Here is an 18658-nt window from a genome sequence, read left to right as displayed (position 1 = left end):
AACCAGCAGCTCTTCCTGGCAGCATGGAGGAGAAAGCAGCAGGGATAAAACCAGCCAAACCACTTGTCATAACCCCAGGGAGGGCTAAAAGATTGTTTGGGGATTAAATATTGGCTGTAAAGAAAATCTTGGAAACACAAGTGAAAAATTTGTCTCCAACTGCTTGTTTCATGGAGGTTTTCAGAAAACACAATGTACAGATGCTTTTGCAAACTTGAGGTGGGGAAGAGACATATCTGTTTCTTCTCTGAATAAAATCTGTGGGACTTCCAGAGGTTTCTGTAACTTGAAATATCAAATCATTTATGTGAAAGCACCATGAGCCATTTAAATTTCATATTATCTAAGACATGTCTGTGAAGAAAATCTATTGCTTTTCTGAAGGATTACCAGAGACACAAAGTACAATTAGTTTATTATTTATAGTACAATAGCTGAAACCAAGAAGGTACTGAAGGCATCACTTTAAAGCCTAGAATTGTTGAACTTCAGGTCAGTTTTGCCTTTGCAATGTGGGTTTGCAATTGTTGTTTCAGAACTTGAAGATGTTTTAATAAGTATTACACTGTTAAAAACCCAGGGTTTCAGTGTACAGACTTCATGGGTTTAAGTGAAATAAATGACAATTTCAGCTGAACCAGAAAAAAGAAATGTTTCAATACAAAAACATCTATTTTTCTTTGCATAAGTGAATACTCATTAACGACAAACACTTCCTGTGTTCTCAGTCACAAAGCTCTGGTGGGCACAAACACCCAGGGAGAAATGAGCAGCAAAGGACAAATTGGTGACATCCACTCTGGAGCTTTGGCCCTTTTCCCTCCAGCTCAATCCTCCGAACCACATTTGTGGCTCCTACCATTTTTGGCCTAAATATGACCTTACTCCAGGAAGGGGAAGAAAAGGTGTTAAGAAACAGCTCAACCAGAGTTTCCTGAAATGTGGGGTCATTTCCACCTCTTGCTGTTAAGAGCCCAGTTATTTTATCCATCTTTCCCAACCAGCTTTAACAACTGTCAGAGCCTGCAGACCACCAGAGTGCCCAATATGGCAACACCACCTGCCTGGAGCTGTAATACTCTGCTCAAGACTGATTGGCCAAGACAACAGACTTGGGCTTTCAAAAGCACATAAATACCTCAGGCAGCAGCTGTTCAGTGTCTTTGACTGGATCAAAGAACACGGGTGACACGGCCCCAACATGCCAGCCCTCAGTCTGGTCACTCTGGTCAGCTTGGTGTCCACTGGTGAGTTGAGATTGCTGTCATGCAGCTGGGCTTCACTGGGTTTAGGCAGACAATAATGAATTATTAAAATTCACTTGAACATAAATAATGCTGAGGTTTTTTTCCCCTCTAGTTTTATGAGGAATGATGGTAATGTGGACAGTTATGACTATTATAAAATATTGAAGTAGTTGAAGCTTTCAGAAAGAATCATAAAATCATTATGGTTTGAAAAGACCTCTAAGATAATCAAGTCCAACCATCAACCCAGTACCATTAGAAAGTAAAAATAATTTATTTCACTAACTGTTTTAAAACATCTTTACCTATAGCTTTGCTTTCTTTTTGGTGTATATATCTTAAAGCAAGACATCAGGAAAAAATAGATCAAGGCTATACAGCAGGTTTAATAATGTCTTTTTACCTACAGTTTCTGAAATGACAAACTCCTTGGAGCTCATGTCTTTCCTTTTAAACACCCTATTTTGTACCTGGACATTTTCTGTTGCACTGGACCAAGAACATGGTTGATTTTTTCCTGTTTTTCCTCTCTTCCATGTGAAGTTTTCACCAAGCAGCTGGACGCCCACCCGCCCCAACAGCAGCACCAGCACTGGGCACAGATCTGCAGCGGGAACCCCACCAACCGCGTCCGCGGCTGCGACAGATACGGCTGCGGGAATTTCGGCGCTGACAGGTAACACAGCTGCCTGGCCACCAGGGCCACCTCGCTTTCCTAAATTAAATGTGCAGGCACGAGAAAGATTGCAGTTACATAGGGCTGACACTCAGAAGGAGAGAATACTGCTGTCTGCAGGACCTCTTGCTGATTTTTGGGATATTCCTTGGCCATCTTACAGAAGCACAGTGATACGCTGCTGACAACAGATGCAGGGGTGAAGGAGCAGGGTTGGTACATGAATCACAGACAGAGTAAAGGAAATGGAAGTATTTCAAGGATTTGTGTCATTTACCCTTGTTTATACTCCAGAAATTTAACCAACACTCAGCAACAGCTTACAGGAAGCTGAGTAGATTCAATTACATAAAATCTGTCAGCATCACTGTCTTTAAGTAGGGACCTCATACAACAACAGGTTATATTTCTCTGAAAAATGCTTTTATATGTAGAATGACTCCCACATTTTCTTGTCATTTCCTCTCCTCAGGCTCTAAAAGTGTCCACCTTCATCATGCAGTTTCCAAATTTCTAAGCGAGAAAATGCCAGCCAAGATTCTATTTTACATGGCACAGATTTTTTTGGGATAAAACGGTACTTTTCTCTAACAGTTTGAAATGCCTCATTAACTTGGGAAAATAAAAAATAAGCTTAAATTTGAAATTTCATCCCACTCTGAAGAAGTTTTGAGTAATGTGAACACTTTGGTACACACAAAAAAAAAGATGCTTCAAACCTGCTACTTCTATTCAATTTCATTGCAGGTAAAAAACCTTTGTTAGACGAGCTTCAGTTATCAACCTGCATCAAGTGATCAATTGAAACATAACATTAACCTTGAGAGATGTCCCTGATTATGTATTTCTGCCTCCAGGCACAGTGGCAAAGAAAAGCATGCGGGTGTGGATGTCATCTGCTCTGACGGAGCCACGGTGTACGCTCCCTTCAGCGGGCAGCTCTCGGGACCCATCCGCTTCTTCCATAATGGAAATGCCATTGATGATGGGGTCCAAATCAGGGGATCAGGCAAGTAATTAACAGCAGGTGTGCTGTGAGATGTGCACAAGTAATCACTTCATTTACTTGAGCAAGGTTTCTGTGGTTCTTCAATTCAAGCATAGTGTTGATTAATCTTACATCCTCTCTAGTATGTTGAAATATTGAAAGACAGCACCAGCAGGATGTAGTCCTTTCCTATGCTTTTCTTGCAGAGGAGGGAAGAAAGGAGTTGAACAACAGGTAGCAGGAAAATAACAACCCCAAATCAAAAAATAGGAAACAGTAAAAATAAAGCACCGGAAGTATATCCTCAGTTTTGCTGAGAGGATGTTTTCCTGTCTCTATTTTCCAACACCCTTTTTTCCTTTTTGCCCTGGCAAATATAGTAATTTTGATTTCACCATTGTTGGTACCTTGACTACATTTCTGCTTCATCCTAACAGTCTCCAGTAAGAGCTGGCAGGGAATGCTGCTTGCTCACCCCAGGAGAATTGCAGCTGATGTTTCCTGACCCTGTTTCCTCTCCTGTCTCTCCCAGGTTACTGTGTGAAGCTCGTCTGCATTCACCCCATCCGCTACCACGGCCACATCCGCAGAGGGGAACGACTGGGGAAAATGCTGCCAATGCAGAAAGTATATCCTGGCATTATTTCTCATATCCACGTTGAGAACTGCGACCACTCTGATCCTACTCATCTGCTTACACCTGGTAAAAAAACCTTTAACAGCATAAAATGTAACTCAGAACACGAGTAGATTTTCACTCCAGGAACTGTGATACACTTTTTGAATTTTTGTATTTAAAGTATTTTCTTCTGTGAAATAACCCTAATCTAGAAATATTACCATCCAGCTTAGGTCTACATTCCATTTACATTTCCTGAAGGATTATAAATTTTATGGGGAGATATCCAACTAGAAGCATGGGATGTAATATCAGCATGTTAATTAACTGTAAATCATAGTAGTTGCAAATATGCAAGTGATAAAACAATCTAGAGGTTAACTTTGATGTGCTGTGTTCCTGTGTTTCAAAGATGTCCCACCACTGCCACAACAGGACGGGCGCTGGGCTGCAGTGTGTTCTGGGAACCCTACCAATGAGATAAGAGGCTGTGATAAGTACGGCTGTGGATACTATGGAGCCCCAAGGTAATATAATAATTGGAACACATGGGGTTTTGCTGTATTTCCCCTGAACTAAGAGTTGCACTTTGTTTAAGTCACATAAAAATTACAGCTTTGAAGGCTTGGATTGGACTTGAGAAACTTTTAGGCTGCCCACATTGTTCATGACACCTCTCTGCTGGGAGCTTTTCATCAGACTAAGCCATGCCTGACCTGACCTAGTGCTGGGAGCACTCCTGACTCAAGTGGAGGGTTGGACTTGATGTCCTTCACACAACCAAACTTTCTGTGCCTCTATGGTTTCATTAGACTCCATGGTCTTTATCTGAAGACCTGGAAGAAAGGCATTTTTCTCCAACAGGTCTCCACCCTTACATGACACTACCTCACCTACACCTTTGCAGATCCTTCAGCCAGTTTGCTGACACTGTTTCTGCCCCAAAAACCCCTTTCCAGATCTCACCAGGTGCTGCCTAACCTCTCTCTGCAGCACTGGGCCTGAGCAGAGGTTTCTGTAAAGGTGTGTTTGTTTTCAGACGCAACGGCAAAGGGAAGCACCGGGCAGTGGATGTCATCTGTGCTGACGGGGCCACCGTGTACGCTCCCTTCTCTGGCCAGCTCTCTGGGCCTATTAAATTCTTCCACAATGGAAATGCCATTGATGATGGAGTCCAAATCAGGGGACCAGGTAAATAGCTATCTGTCATTTAACATTTATTTGTCTTGAGCTCATATAGGATGCGTTATCTTGCAGTTAGCCACGTAGTTTAGCCACGTTTTCTTCTATCCACTTACATTCAGAACTTTTTGCTCCTGCTACAATGCAAATAACTGAGTTCTGCAGAATGTCTTCCAGCTTTTCCCTTTCCTACAGCACAAATTCCCAACTTCTCCTTGCCTTCCCTCTTCTACCAAGTCAACGACTCCAACCACTACCTAATTTTTATGACCACAGTATTTCTGCTATTTTGGTATTTCCACTATTGCTATCTCAGTGGAAAGGACAAGACAGACATTGTTAATATTTCTGAAATATAGTACAGAGGAACAAATGCTTCATCAGTCATCTGAGGTTTTCCCTCTTGTTTTTTCACCAGAGTTCTGTGTAAAACTACTCTGCATCCATCCCATAAGATACAGTGGTGCAATTTCCAAGGGACAAGTCCTTGGGAGAATGTTGCCAATGCAAAGAGTATTTCCTGGGATCACGTCTCATATTCACATTGAGAACTGCGACCACTCGGACCCTACAAGCAATCTTGAAAGGGGGAAAGGGCAAAGAGAATGAAATGGAAACACCGTAAATTTGAAATAAATCTATCTCAGCATCCAAAAGTTGTTCTTCTTCTCATGCACAACTATATATATACTATCAATACCTATTCAATACTTTGGGCCTTACGCAAGCAGTGTCTGTTGGATGGCAACAGGGACTCACAAAACAAACAAAGATTTGAGTTTTTGTTGGAATTTGCATTTACCAGAGAATCAGGAAATTAGCAATGACCAGTTATAAGCTTTCTCAAAGTCTGAAAAATCAGCTAAAATGCGAAGTGCTCACTCCCTCCTGTGGCAGAGAAGATGCATTCCTGTCAGCTTCTCCCCCAAGCACCCGCTGGCCTCACTTATTCAGACCAGGGAGAACAAATGCTCTGGAAAACCAGTGCATCAAAAATCCCAACATTCACCAATGCAGGCCTATTTAACTGGAAGCTTGGAGCTGGAGCAAGCTGACATTAAACAGACATTCGATTACCTTAAAGGTCTTTTCCAACTTCAGTGATTCTGTGATTCGTGGCTTCACAGAAACACTGCCTTTGCAACAGGGACTGAGACAGGGACAATATTCAAAGCAGCCTTTTAAGAACTTCCTCCTGAAGTGTAACTCTGTCCCCAGTGTTTATAAACACACTAACATTGTTCTGTTGGCTAGAGGGAGGACTCCAGGACTTCCCAACAACTCACACAGGTCCACAGTCCATTTTACGGTCTGCATCAGAAATCAGGTTTCAGTCACAAACATGAAATGATAATGACTAATTTGCCATTCTCCAGTCTCTCCCAAGGCTTGTCCCATGCACTGCTTCTAGCAGGAGAGAACCCCAAGAGGACAGAGTGCAACAGATGCATGAGTCCAGTGCATGGATTAAACCACTTTATTACATTTCCATTTGAAGCAAACCACACATCTTGAACCAAATACTGTTTGGAAATATTTCAGTTTGGTGTTTAAATGATAATCCCCTGGATTATGGAAGTGCTGAGCTCACAGCCTCTACTAACCAGAGTCAGATAAATGCTTAACTGTGCAACAGGCAATGAAGCATTACTGACTCAGGTCTGTGTTACCTTGAATCCTTGGGCATCCAGCTGGGAACAAGTGTGTCCAAGAAGTGTGGTTTAACCCTTTAGCTGCTGTTTTGTGGAAGTGGGGAAGAAACTAATTTATTCTGCTGTGAATACACTGATTCTAGCTGGGGTAGTCCATTTGCTTCAGAGGAGCTGGAATGGAGCTGTGGATTTGTACTGGAAACAGCACTGGTAACACGGGGATGGTTTTTGCTGTAGCTGAGCAGCAACTACAGAGCCCAGCCCTGCTCAGGAGGCTGAGGGGGCACAGCCTGGGAGGTGACAGGGACAGGACAGCTGAGCCCAGCTGAGCCCAGGGACATTCCACACTGCATGACATCAGGCTCAGCATATAAAGCTGGGGGAAGGTGGAGGAAGGGTTTATGGGTGATGGAGCCCTGCTTTCCTGGACATGGCTGAGGGAAGTGGTGAATGGATTCCCCTTTTGGGGGGTGCCTGCCCATGTGGCTCTGGTTTATTATTAAATTCCTGATGTCCAGCCATCAGTTTTCTCACTTTTACCTTATGATTCTCTCCCCCACCCCTCTGGCTGTGAGGGGCTCAGCTGACAGCCAGGGATAAGCCATGATAGTGACAATACCCACCAGCAAATTCTTGTAGACTTCTCATTATCAACAGGAAGATGCAATAAGTGTGGCACCAAAATCATTACAGCAAAAATTTATATACAATGCATTTAAGTTTACAGTGTGCAAAATGTTAACACAAAAATACATCCTCTAATTTACATCAACTCACCATACCTTTCCCTTTTTAAGAAAATAAATATAATACAATCTGTCTCAAAAAACAATTAATAGCAACAAGTATTAAACAGTCCTGAAATAAATATTTCAGGATTACTTTCAGCAAGCCTTTCTCTAGAAATCAGGGCTTACACAAAGCTCTGGAAGAAACAGGTGAGATTACTACAGTCCATTTAGTCCTGTAAGTGACAATTTTAAGGGCTATAAATTCTTGATTTCAAATAGAAATGGATCAAAGACAATTGTACTGCATTTGGTATTTCCTTCTTACTAGCTACATTTATGAAATCCTTACTTCTTAGCAATGAAAGCATGGCAGCATTCAGACATTAGTCTTTGATTACAAAGACTTGACCCCAAATCCAAAGCTATTCCTTATTGTCCCGACAGTTTCCAAAGTGCTTTATTACTCACTCAAGCAATCAATCTAGAACCAAACCTATAATCAGTACTTTTAACAAAATCTCTTTCTCATCCTTTTAACGCATAAGACAAAAACAACATACTGTACAATGTATTCCCTAGTTTCTGCAATCTGACAAAATTACTTAAAGTGCAATTTAAAGCTGGAAATTTTTTTGTAAGCATAAGCTTATTAACATTTTATTATACTGCCATGAATTTAAGCTAGATTATATCTGATTAACCTGGGATAGTGTATTTTAATATACAAGCTTTTACAATTAAAACATGAATTTTTTAAAAAATAGCTATGTAAAACATCATGACAAATAATACTGTGCTCAAAGTTCTATCCAGCTTTCCACAGATAGATTTTCTAAAGGAAAATAGTTTCTCTTCTGACTAGACCAGAAAGAGTAAACAAAGAAATTAAAAAAAAACCCAAAAACCCAAACCCACTTTAAAGTAAATGGAATGTTTAAACTGAAGCTTAGAGAAGCCCAAATTCACTGAAGTTTGAAGCACCTGTAAACCACAGACATACTTTCAGAACCTTTAAGTACACTTAAAACTATTTTCTATTTCAATATATAATTAATATTTTAGTGTTTTGCTGTTAGTCTAATAGAGGTTTTCTCAAGGAAGAAAAACTCAAAATCTGGAAGAAAGTTTTCACATTTGATTTTTAAATTTTTTATTTGCATAGAAAGCAACAACCCAATCCCACCATTTTATCCACAGAAAGAATTTACCACGTCGGCATCATATCAGGAAACCACATTCTTCCAAGGTGTTTGGAGACTTCCAGATGAAGCCGATCTAAGCTGTAATCACTGTCGGGAATCAGCACCTCCTCCATGATGGAAAGCTGAGTAAGCCTGCCCCCACACATCTTTACAAACTCAATAAAACCTCTGCAGGTGACCTCACACTCGCCCAGCCCCATGGCCGTTAAGTTCTTACAGCGCTCGGCGATCTGGATCAGTTCATCATCCAGGGGCTGCAGGCCATTGGCGCACACCACCAGCTCGATCAGCCTGGGGCAGTTCATGCCAATGCGACCCAGCATGGCCTTGCTCACCGCACGGCCGAAGTACAGGTGTGTGACGGGGGTTTCCTCTCTGAAGAAAGCATCGAATTCATCTTCGTACAAGAAGAAATACATCACAATGTTGACTTTGGGGGAGTGTTTAACAAGAGCATCCCAGCTTTGTTTTTTAATGGTGTGGAATTGAACTTGTCCGGGATTTTCACTCACGACGTCAATGCGAAGGTGTTCGAGATCAACGTGTTTTTCACTTGAAAGAGCCAGCAGCAGTTCATCACTTAATATGTAGTAGTTCAAAGCCAGCTCCTTAAGTCCATGACACTGATCAGCCACACAAAGAATGCCTGAGGAACAAAAAAAATTCACTCTTTAAAATGTAAGCACAGCTGTTCTCTGTAAAGTTGGCTTGAGTTTTCATGCTTTTATCCAAACCCCATGAAATTCCCAAATTCTAGGTATCCACAACCTTTTACAGAGTTCTGACCACTAACACTTCACAGTAAAAGACAGAAGTCACATTCATCTTGGATCTGCATATCTCCTCTTTCCCCCTCCCTATGCAGAATTTGCTCAGCTTTGAAGAAGCAACTGAAATCAAGTCAGATTCAGCTGAAGTTGCTGCCATTCCCTTCCCTAATACTCATTCCTCCAACTTTCAAATACTTAAATCACCACCACCCAGTTTAACAGCCACAACCTTCTGTGAATTAAGACCTAAATAATGTTAATTCCTCCTAATCTGTTGGAATATGAGGAACACAGATTAAGTCATCTTTTGTGAACTCCAGAAAAGAATACAGGAATAGACCAGACCCAGACTCCCTTTTCCCAGCACTAAGGTTTCAGGAGAAAGGAAAGTGAGAAGAGACCCCGAAGCCCTCTGAACTTTCAGCAAGGGTATATTTTGAAGGGAGTGAGTCCTTCACCAATCAATGAGGAAGTCACCAGTCCCAGATCTGAACACATGAGGGCACTCTGGAAGCTGGAAACAGTCTAACACACCACCGGTTTCTGAAATGTGTACACACTCTCAGCACCTTGCAAAACAATTACTGACAACTGTTATAATCTCCTTTATCCCACCAAGCAGTGGCTGATTCATGGATCAGGGATTCTATGGTGTTCCCACAGAACACTGGTTAGTTAAGTTTACAAATCTGCACACACATTAAAGAGCCATTAGGTTACCCTCAAATGGTAAAGCAATGAACATCACATCCTTTGAGCATGTCTGAAAGGCTTGCACTCATTTTGAAGGCTTTTCCTCCTCAAGGCCTATCATCACAGGCAGCAAAGCAGCTGGAGAAAATGAAAAAATATCCCCAGGATTCCAGAAGATGCAGTCAAGTGAGTAGCATCCCCACCTTCATCAACCCAACTCATTCACTAAGAACCACCTTCTTCTTCACCTTCCAACTGTCCACACTCAAGACTAAGTCAATTATGCTACTTTACGACTCCATTTTTCACATACATTCAGTACTCACCAGCAGGTGAAACATGAGGACAGCTGCTCATTTTTAGTAGTTTTAGAGTATCACTGTTGTTAGCAACAAGAACCTTCAAGGAAGGATCATCAAGGGGTGTGTCATCTATCTTGATTGATGATAATGACTTGGAGTTCACAAAAACTACTGTCAGTGCTGACGCAAAATGAGCCTATTTAGAGAAATTGCAAGAGGGAAAAAAATCTTATGAAAAGATGAGCAAAACTTCAGGGCTTTGACCTCACATTCTACACAGGCAGAAAGTATAAAAATAAACACTTCCCATGGATGCTCTTTTTCACATAACAAAGGATTATTTGAACATAAACAGAGGGGACCTTTGTTTAGAAACATGCTGCCACATGTGACAAAATTAACCTTACACTCAATATTTATCTACTCTGATTTATCATTTCACTGTAATACATTGATAACTACAGGGATAACTGGACACAGTGATGAGCCTGAAGTATCTGGAGTTTTTCTGCAGAAAAATAGAAACGGCCTTTATTTTCCAGTAAGTAATTCTTCTGTTACTTCAAAGTAACTAGAGACTGTTTCATGAAAATTACCATCAACTTAAGAAGAGAACATTAAGAAAGCTGAAGTGGTTTAAGAAGGAATTAAAATATGTTAGTTACAATTTCTAGAAGTTTACCTTAGAGACATTCATGAAGCTTGGTTTTGCTGTAGAGATCAAACCCAGTGTCTTGATAGAGCAGTTCACCAACTGAGAAAGGATGTCACAAGCTGCTTCTGCTGACTCAGTACTACTGTCAACCTATAAAAGCAATTTAAAAAGAGTGAAGTCATTCTGCAATATTATTTAGAAATCATCATGGACACCCAAGACTGCAGGTTCTACATCTACTCAGCTCCTGACTGCAATCATCACAGGCACAAAGTGCAACATCGACTGAAAATTTCAAGACCAGAAAAAGTTCAGGCAAGTTCCTATTAGAAAATTTTCCTGAGTGTGACTGCTGGGTAATTCCAGTATGAACACACACCTTAAATCTAAGTCTTGTCTTCAAATAACCTCATGCTACTGCAATACTGTAACAGTACTGGTGCTACAATACACAGTGATATGCATCCATTTTTTTAAATGCCATCTTTTAGAGCCCAGAAAAGACTTGACAAAGTCCTTGCTCCAGCAAATCAATTAATTTTATCTACATGGACAACACCTTTGCATCTTAAATAATGAACTCATTCAAAATTCATAAGCCTGAAGAATAACTTTGAACAAATGTCTTATTTTGCCTCACCTTCCACCTCTGTTTTACACCACACTCACTATTTCTATACTCTGCAGAGGTTAGAGTATATAAAATTGTATGAAACTGTCTGCACATGTGGAAATGAAATGTTGCAGTAGTTGCATTTTTAAACATAAGACTTGCAAGGCACAACCCTTAAGGCAGCTGACACAGAACAGCTGCATCCCTTGTGCTCAGTGACGTGACACTGACCCACAGCTCATCCACAGCTTACCTTGAAGCTGACATACTGCAGATGGTCAGCGTGCCTCTTGATAATCTGCTGAATGAGATCTGGATGTGTAGACTTTAAATAAGAAGTGGCTGGCTGGCTAAGTTCAAATTCAAATCTCCTCCAGAGATCTGGGATGTGAAAAACTTCATTCCACCTTCGACAAACAGAAGATGCCCTGGCCCGATCCACTAAAGTCAGGAACTGGAAAACGCGCAGGATCACGTGGTGTGGAAGGCTGCCCCAGTCCATCGAGGTGCACGGCTCAGATTCCCCAAAACCTGAGCCATATAAACTAGTTTTCTGTTTTTTGCTTGTCTGTGATGTTCCAGGAGCTTCAGTTCCAGCCACCACCTTCTGCCCAGCTCTCTTCATGGTGAAAGTTTCAGAATGTAACAGTCCAACGTATGCAAACTGCACAGGCTCCTGAAAGGTCTCACGTACAACAGGTCTCTAAAAAAACACAGAAGATCAGGGGAGGAAGGGAGAAAGGCCAGTGAAGCACACGTAAGCAATAACAAGTTAAAAAAATTTAAATACAGCACGATATTTTGAAAAGAAGCATATCCATATGTCAATATCCAGTGCACAGATACTGTCAAGGACCTTCTCCCTCAGTACCTTTTAGTTTGTACAACTTGGATTGAATCTGGAGAACTTGGACTTGATTTACCAAGTGTAGTTTCATATAGTAGCATTTCACAGTACATAAAGCATTTTGTAGGCATCAAGAAGTATTTAACAGCAATTTAATTTAGAAGTAGAAAATTGATTGTTTAAATTTAAATTCAGTTGACAAACTATGGAATCTACTCATAATCTCTAAAAAAGGTTTATCAACTAAAAAACGTAATTCACAAACTCCTTTGTGAAACACAGACAGACCTGGAACAGACATGTTCAGAAGAGTCAGATTGAAAAGTTTTGCCCACCTTCCTCAGTTTGCTTTTTTTTCCAAATAATGCCAAGCAGAGGAAAGTGTTTGTACAACTAACAGTAAAAAACTTCAGAGGCCACTTATCAAAGCAGGGCAAAGTAACTGAGGTTCACATGCTGTTTTTCAGCAGTAAAAGCACAGTGACCTTGGAAATCAGCAAACTGCACAGATCTGCTTCAGCAAGGGACGTCTGCCTCACGAGCCAGAGCTCAGAAGAGCAGCATAAGAAAAAAGCTCTGGTTTCACAGGCTGAAGCAGTGCAACCTAACAAAGTCCATTCTAGACTGAATGCTGTTGTTCAGTCAGTTTTCAACAACTGGCTTTGCCATTCATTTTAGTAGAGGTTGAAGCCCCTTCTCAAATCTCCCACTACCCAGATGTAAATCCAGACCTTCTCTCTTCCCAGCATGTGTGAAGTATTTTCAAAGCAACAATGCATTTTTCAAGAAAGAACAGAGCATATTATCTATTTTTACTGAACAAACTTCCATGGCAACCCCCACAGCTTGCTTTTTCTGGACTGAAAATTTTCCATAATATCTTTATTATGGAGGGGAGGTGGGAAGGAAGGAAAAAAATTTATGTATTGCACAAACACAAATGTGTGTACTGCAATATCAGCTGCCAAAATACATACTATCCTCTCAAAAAATTACCTGGCATTTTCCTCAACCTATAAACCTGATCCGTTTGGCTCATGAGTGTCTGATAAGCTCCATTTTTATGAAAAGAAAGCATGTGCATTCTTTGAGAAGGTGGAAAGAAAAATGCAGCCAATTTACTAAGGGCTGTTCATACGACCAGCTTCACTACTGCTTGACCTCCTGACAAAGTATCTCAATCACCAAGGAATTTATTTTAGCAGTTCTTATACATCATCACCCAGTCTATTTAAATTTCCATCAGCAATATATGCAGACAGATAAGCCAGCAATACTCTTTAAATTATATTAAATAATAGTTCTTCTTCCCTGAGTAGACACATGGCTTACACTAACAGTGTTACTAATGTAATGAAGATGCAGGCTCGGCATGAACAAACATTATTAGACCATCAAGTTATCAACTCCACAACCATGTTTTATGACTTTAGACTACTTTAAGTCACACAACAAATGAGCATCCCAAACCATTAAGTGTAGATGTAGTAATTAACCATTACAAAACTCTCTCTTACAGTTGATCATAGCCTTGCTAAATTTAGCAAAGGCTAAATACCTTGTGAGTCAAATATACCTGTTGCTTGTTTTTCTTCTTCCCTACTTGAAAAGAATTACAGACTTGGCTGTTTACTAAAACAAAAGTCCAGAACAAAAAAATGAAACTGAACACATGCTATTGTTTGAGACACTTCTCCTTGCTATTGCTACTCTCAGGCAGATCAGCAACATCTTGGTTAAAGATAGGTTTCTGATAAAAATGGAAATTTCTGCTATCTTACTTGAACTTCATGGGTGCTGATTTGGCTCCCACAAGGAAGCTCTGACATCTGAGAAGAACCAGAAAGGGCATTTCCCTAAACCACAGGTCAAGCTTCAGACCAGAGTCAGCACTCCAGATGCAGGAAGAGATGCAGCATGGTATTGCTGGCACACACAGCATCTATGCTCTGCCTGCTGCAATTTGGCCAGAACTTGTTCTTGTTGCTACAGCCTTTAGAAACTGCTGTGTCCAGAATGTCTATGTTTAGTATTCTACACTACAGTCCTTTATATCTAGCAAAATGAATTCCTATTATTCAGTGTGGGATGCAGAGCCAGAAAAAAGGTTCCATTGGTTATGCATTGTAATATTTTTAACAAACATGAAGCCCCTATATTTACTGCAAAAATAAGAATCCTTATTTCATTCTAAATCCTTATGAACAGTATACATTTTAAAGCACAACTGAAGTGGTTAAGTGACAGTCCCATGTGATATAACCCAGGCAGCATTCAAATGAGAGGTTTACACTCACACACACACAGCCCTACCTCCAAAGAATGTGGAGGTTCCTGTCAAGTCACCAGCACCTTTCTGGTATCTGAACATCCATCCCACTGTTGAGTCATCCTGTATGTGCACATGGATTCCTTAACCAGAAGGCAGGGAAGGGTCCCAGAAGATGAACCAACCTGTGAAGCCACCAACCAAAGAAAAACTGTTCTGCAAAGTCTGGGAAACCCACAGAAAGGACTAACATCAATCCTGGAACAGAGACTGGGACGAACAGAACCCACTGCTCTGAGGCAGATGTGGAAGCAGAGCAGAATGTAACAAGCACATTAGTTTTACCAAACATTATCTGAAAAATACTATTTAACTAAGGGGAAGGTGTAATTGTTAGCAAAAAAATAGCTTTTGCATTATCTACAGTTTTAGTCACATAATCACTCTTGCAACACAGATACACCTCTGAATGCTTGAGTATCACCCAAAGAAAACTACTAACCCTGATAACAAATGTTTATTTTTTTTCAGCCTACTCTATAACAAAACCATGTGAATCAAAAGATATACTTAAAGACAGGACCTCTAATATTCTGACATTTAAAGACTCTTGACTTTAAATTTACTCACTTTTACTCCAAAAGTATGCTTACTGCACCATGATAATCTTGACAGTAAAACAAACAATTCTGGCTAATTAAACTGTATCTGGAAAAAAATATATCAATAATGTACAAATATCCTCCCACATACTAATGAAAAAACTATCCTGTGTCTTAGTATGACACAGGTGTCATACTTGAGTATCTTGGTGCACTATAAGAAAAAAGACTCAAGCCCTCCATACTCACCTACCAATTTTACATTATCTGAAGATGCTTTAATGGAAAGCTACAAGAACAGCAACACCCACCTCACTAAACCATGACAGATTGTAGAAACAGAATTGTTTACCAGGTATTGTGTTACACCAGTAATAACATCCATAGAAATCTTCCAATACTGAATTTCTCTATTTTTCTTTAAAAACTGGACAAGACTTTGGATTCTCCAAGATCATATCATCATCTTTAGAAAAACTACCAAGTTAATATCAGCTTTATAGATGCCAAGCTTAACAAAGGTGTGGTATACATTATTTATGAATACATGAGAAGTAGCCCCCATCCTCCACACAAAATCAAACTCAAGTACTGCAATCTGTGCAAGTAATGCTGCTGCTCAGCTCACACACCAGAAAATTTAGAGCTGAGTAGTCATGCTTGTCTATAAAGAGAAAGCTGATACTCATTAGTAACTCTGTTTGTGGGTGGCACCTGAAGAAATCTGTCATTTATGGTGGCCTTGTATTGCACACTCTGCAAGTATCACATGTTCTCTCTCCTGTGAAGTGAGCAGAGTCTGTACAGCTTAGAATTCATTTTAGTAACTACTGCCAGTGTCTAACAGATAAAAGGTTTATAATGCCCCATATAAACAGCATGCATAAATAAAATTATAACTGAAAGCACAAAACACTGAGATGCAATTTAAAGATTCAACAGAGAAGTGTATGAAGTTTATAAACCACATATTTTGAAGCAACTTTCTTACCTAAAGAATGCTTCCAAGTTACAATAGGCAATAAATGAGTGAACTGAGGCAGCTGCAGCCATGGGCCACTCACATGCATCTGTCTGCTTTCCCCTCCTGCCCAGATAAAATGCCACAAAAACATGTGTTAGTTTTGAAAAAAAAAAAAATTCATATTACATCCAATGCAAAAATGATAGGGAAATACACTGACATCAATTTATAAATTTTCTTGCTTTTGTAAAGGAGCTTGAGGGGATCATCTTAACACAAGGTAGCTTATCCCACAATGCAAATATTATCACTGAAAGAAACATGAGGTCAGATTAAGTACAAAAGTGATGGGAAACAAATGTTGCAACTGCATTTACATTTACTGGTCAACAGTACAATGTAAACAGCAAGTTATTCAGTATTTGCATTATCACTACTAGCGAATCTTGGTAAACAACACTGTAGCTACTAAAGTAATCTAAGAGTCATGAAAAACAGAGGAAAAAAACCCACCCAAATGTTTTTTCCTGCCTCCTTCCCTCGTGTGGCAAGGCCATCTAATGGGCTGTGTGATGAACACACAGAGCCACATGGCCCAGCTCCCCAGCACAAACGTGCCTGGCTGCAGTCGCAGGCAGGAGCTGCTCCCACAACAACAGCGCCCAGCCCGCAGCACCTCCCTGGTTACGGGCCTGCAGGTGACAGCCCGGGCCACCCGGGGAGCTGCATCACAAGGCACTGCATCACGGGCTTCACATCAAAACTCTCCTGCCTCCCTCCACGTTATTTTCTTTTAATATGACATTACAGGAAGGTTTATGTTTCAGTCTTCTATCACAAGTAATCATTCAAAGCTTTACCCCCAGGAACATCACAAAGAAATTTATTTTATAAAAACACAACAAAAGCCTGAAATCTTTGTTGTGATAAGCTTTACATTGTTTTTACACACCCCATCATGGGGGTGGGGGGATGAGTACCCTTCCACCTCTTCTGAACTCAGGATTTCAGTATTCTTCCCAACACCCCTCATGTGGCCACAGCCAAAAGTAATTACTAACAGCAAACTGACATCTGAAAATCAAGGAAAGAACAGTAATATCCTTTCATAGTAATAATTGTATCAATATATGTAGTCAATAAAGACTACCTACAGTGCTCAGCAGGCTTCTGAATTTCACAGAGATGGGACCTGTAAAAGCCAAATAACCAAGAGAACCCCTGAGGAAGAGAGCTTCTCTTGAACAGACCTGTCCCCAAGACCCCTCAGAAGAGAAGGAGGTTCATACTTTTACACTGCAGATAAGAACTAGCAGAATTTCAGATAATACATTTAAAAAAAAAATTACTGGAAGTGACTATTAGCAATAAAAACATGATCAGGTGTACATCCAATGTACATCTGAGTGTCTAAGGCCAAAAGGACCATCCAAAGCAATGTAAATGTTAGCTTATGTAAGCAGAAATATATAGAATAAAATATTAGTTATCAGAAATGCAATCAAATACAAGCTTGTTATGCAAACAACAGAGAATTGTTATCTAAGGCAGTTATCCAAATGATTATCAAAGATAAACAGCAGCAACACAGTAACTGAAATGAAACACTTTGATAACTGCTGAGGCTCACCAAATCTATTCATATCCTCATCGGTGCAAGCAAAGTAGCAAAAAATGGTGCACACCCCCCATACAGCTCTACCTGCGATCCAGGATTTTGACAGCTGCACATTATCCTACTCAAACTACCTCAAATGCACTAAAGCCAACAGGATTCAGAAAAAATCAAGTTAATTAACAGTTTCTGCAACTTATTCTGCCAACAGAGCTGTGAACTTCTGCTAAAATTAAGACATTAAAACCTCTCTGGTGGCATGAGGGCTTGTGGGGGATTTGAAAAGTGGTCAGCAGTGGCTCTGTTAAACAAGCCTTCAGTAGCTGTTCATTATCTTCCAGGCTACATCCGTTCAAAAAAAGGTTTCATTACTGTAACCAAGCATATCACAGATTCAAGCCACAAAAAAGTCACTGCTTCCTTTAATTTCTAGATGTCCCTTCCAGTTCTTAACACTGGGACTCAAGAGGAATTAATAAAACACAATAAGATCAGGTTTCTAGTAGAAACAGCAGCAACCAAACATAAATACAGCAAAAAATGAGTTCCTGAAAAATAAAAACCCTACCAAATAACCAAGCTTGGAAATATCCTGGGATAAAGCCGGCATCTTTATAAATAAGCTTTAACTTTCTAACACCTAAATCGATGTTTACGGACCTGCCTTACACGGCTGAAATACCGGTCCCATTAATCACAGTGTCTTTAAAGAAATCGCAGCTCAGTGACAGCAGCCGAGGCCACCCCCTCACCGCGTTAGGGAGCTCGGAATTCAGAGTCTGTCTGGGACCAGAGCAGCACAGGGCAGGCAGCCCTGGGAACTGCTGCCACCACAAATTCAACCACTGCGCATGCTGCAAAACATAGGTAAAAATCACATTTTAAGCCTAATTCTCAGAAGATCCAGTCCTTCAGGATGATGAGCTCAGTGATTAAGCTTTTTCTTCATCTAGGGCATATCAGACTTTTAATGGGTGGCATTTTTGCTTCTGAAGAGGATTATTTCATTTTTTTTTACTCAATCCTTATTT

At 40.4% G+C, this 18658-nt stretch overlaps 2 protein-coding genes across 3 annotated transcripts; one reads left to right on the top strand and one right to left on the bottom strand.

Annotated features, from left to right (window-relative positions):
• The first annotated feature begins 1159 nt into the window (after window positions 1-1159).
• LECT2 (leukocyte cell derived chemotaxin 2) lies at window positions 1160-5368 on the top strand. Its single transcript, XM_039701599.1, has 7 exons — window positions 1160-1247; window positions 1791-1923; window positions 2781-2932; window positions 3444-3614; window positions 3943-4057; window positions 4570-4721; window positions 5131-5368. The coding sequence occupies exons 1-7, from the start codon at window positions 1202-1204 to the stop codon at window positions 5319-5321; spliced, it is 960 nt and encodes a 319-aa protein (XP_039557533.1). The 5' UTR covers window positions 1160-1201; the 3' UTR covers window positions 5322-5368.
• A 2860-nt stretch (window positions 5369-8228) lies between these two features.
• On the bottom strand, window positions 8229-18449 carry LOC120498638 (F-box/LRR-repeat protein 3-like). Of its 2 annotated transcripts, none has more exons than XM_039701621.1 (7): window positions 18288-18449; window positions 16040-16135; window positions 14491-14631; window positions 11584-12033; window positions 10745-10867; window positions 10087-10258; window positions 8229-8943 (listed from the first exon to the last, which is right to left on the bottom strand). In XM_039701621.1, the coding sequence occupies exons 4-7, from the start codon at window positions 11953-11955 to the stop codon at window positions 8300-8302; spliced, it is 1311 nt and encodes a 436-aa protein (XP_039557555.1). In that variant the 5' UTR covers window positions 11956-12033; window positions 14491-14631; window positions 16040-16135; window positions 18288-18449; the 3' UTR covers window positions 8229-8299. The 2 variants fall into 2 exon arrangements, with proteins under 2 accessions (XP_039557555.1, XP_039557554.1); XM_039701620.1 differs by lacking the exon at window positions 18288-18449 and adding an exon at window positions 17167-17189.
• Window positions 18450-18658: the final 209 nt, after the last annotated feature.

The sequence above is a fragment of the Passer montanus genome, unplaced genomic scaffold, assembly GCF_014805655.1.
Source record: "Passer montanus isolate IOZ18808 unplaced genomic scaffold, ASM1480565v1 scaffold15, whole genome shotgun sequence".
In the NCBI taxonomy this organism is placed as follows: Eukaryota; Metazoa; Chordata; class Aves; order Passeriformes; family Passeridae; genus Passer; species Passer montanus.
Note: the sequence above shows the minus strand (reverse complement) of the source record. Positions and strands in the feature narration are given on the sequence as shown.

Bases quoted from the DNA above. Each gene is read 5' to 3' on its own strand.
- LECT2 (XM_039701599.1), top strand. From the start codon at position 1,202: ATGCCAGCCCTCAGTCTGGTCACTCTGGTCAGCTTGGTGTCCACTG. The intron at 1,248-1,790 runs GTGAGTTGAGAT...TTCCATGTGAAG, and splicing joins GGTCAGCTTGGTGTCCACTG to TTTTCACCAAGCAGCTGGAC. The intron at 2,933-3,443 runs GCAAGTAATTAA...TGTCTCTCCCAG, and splicing joins GGTCCAAATCAGGGGATCAG to GTTACTGTGTGAAGCTCGTC.
- LOC120498638 (XM_039701621.1), bottom strand. From the start codon at position 11,955: ATGAAGAGAGCTGGGCAGAAGGTGGTGGCTGGAACTGAAGCTCCTGGA. The intron at 10,868-11,583 runs GTAAGCTGTGGA...TTGCTTTTATAG, and splicing joins TGCAGTATGTCAGCTTCAAG to GTTGACAGTAGTACTGAGTC. The intron at 10,259-10,744 runs GTAAACTTCTAG...TTCTCTAAATAG, and splicing joins GCTTCATGAATGTCTCTAAG to GCTCATTTTGCGTCAGCACT.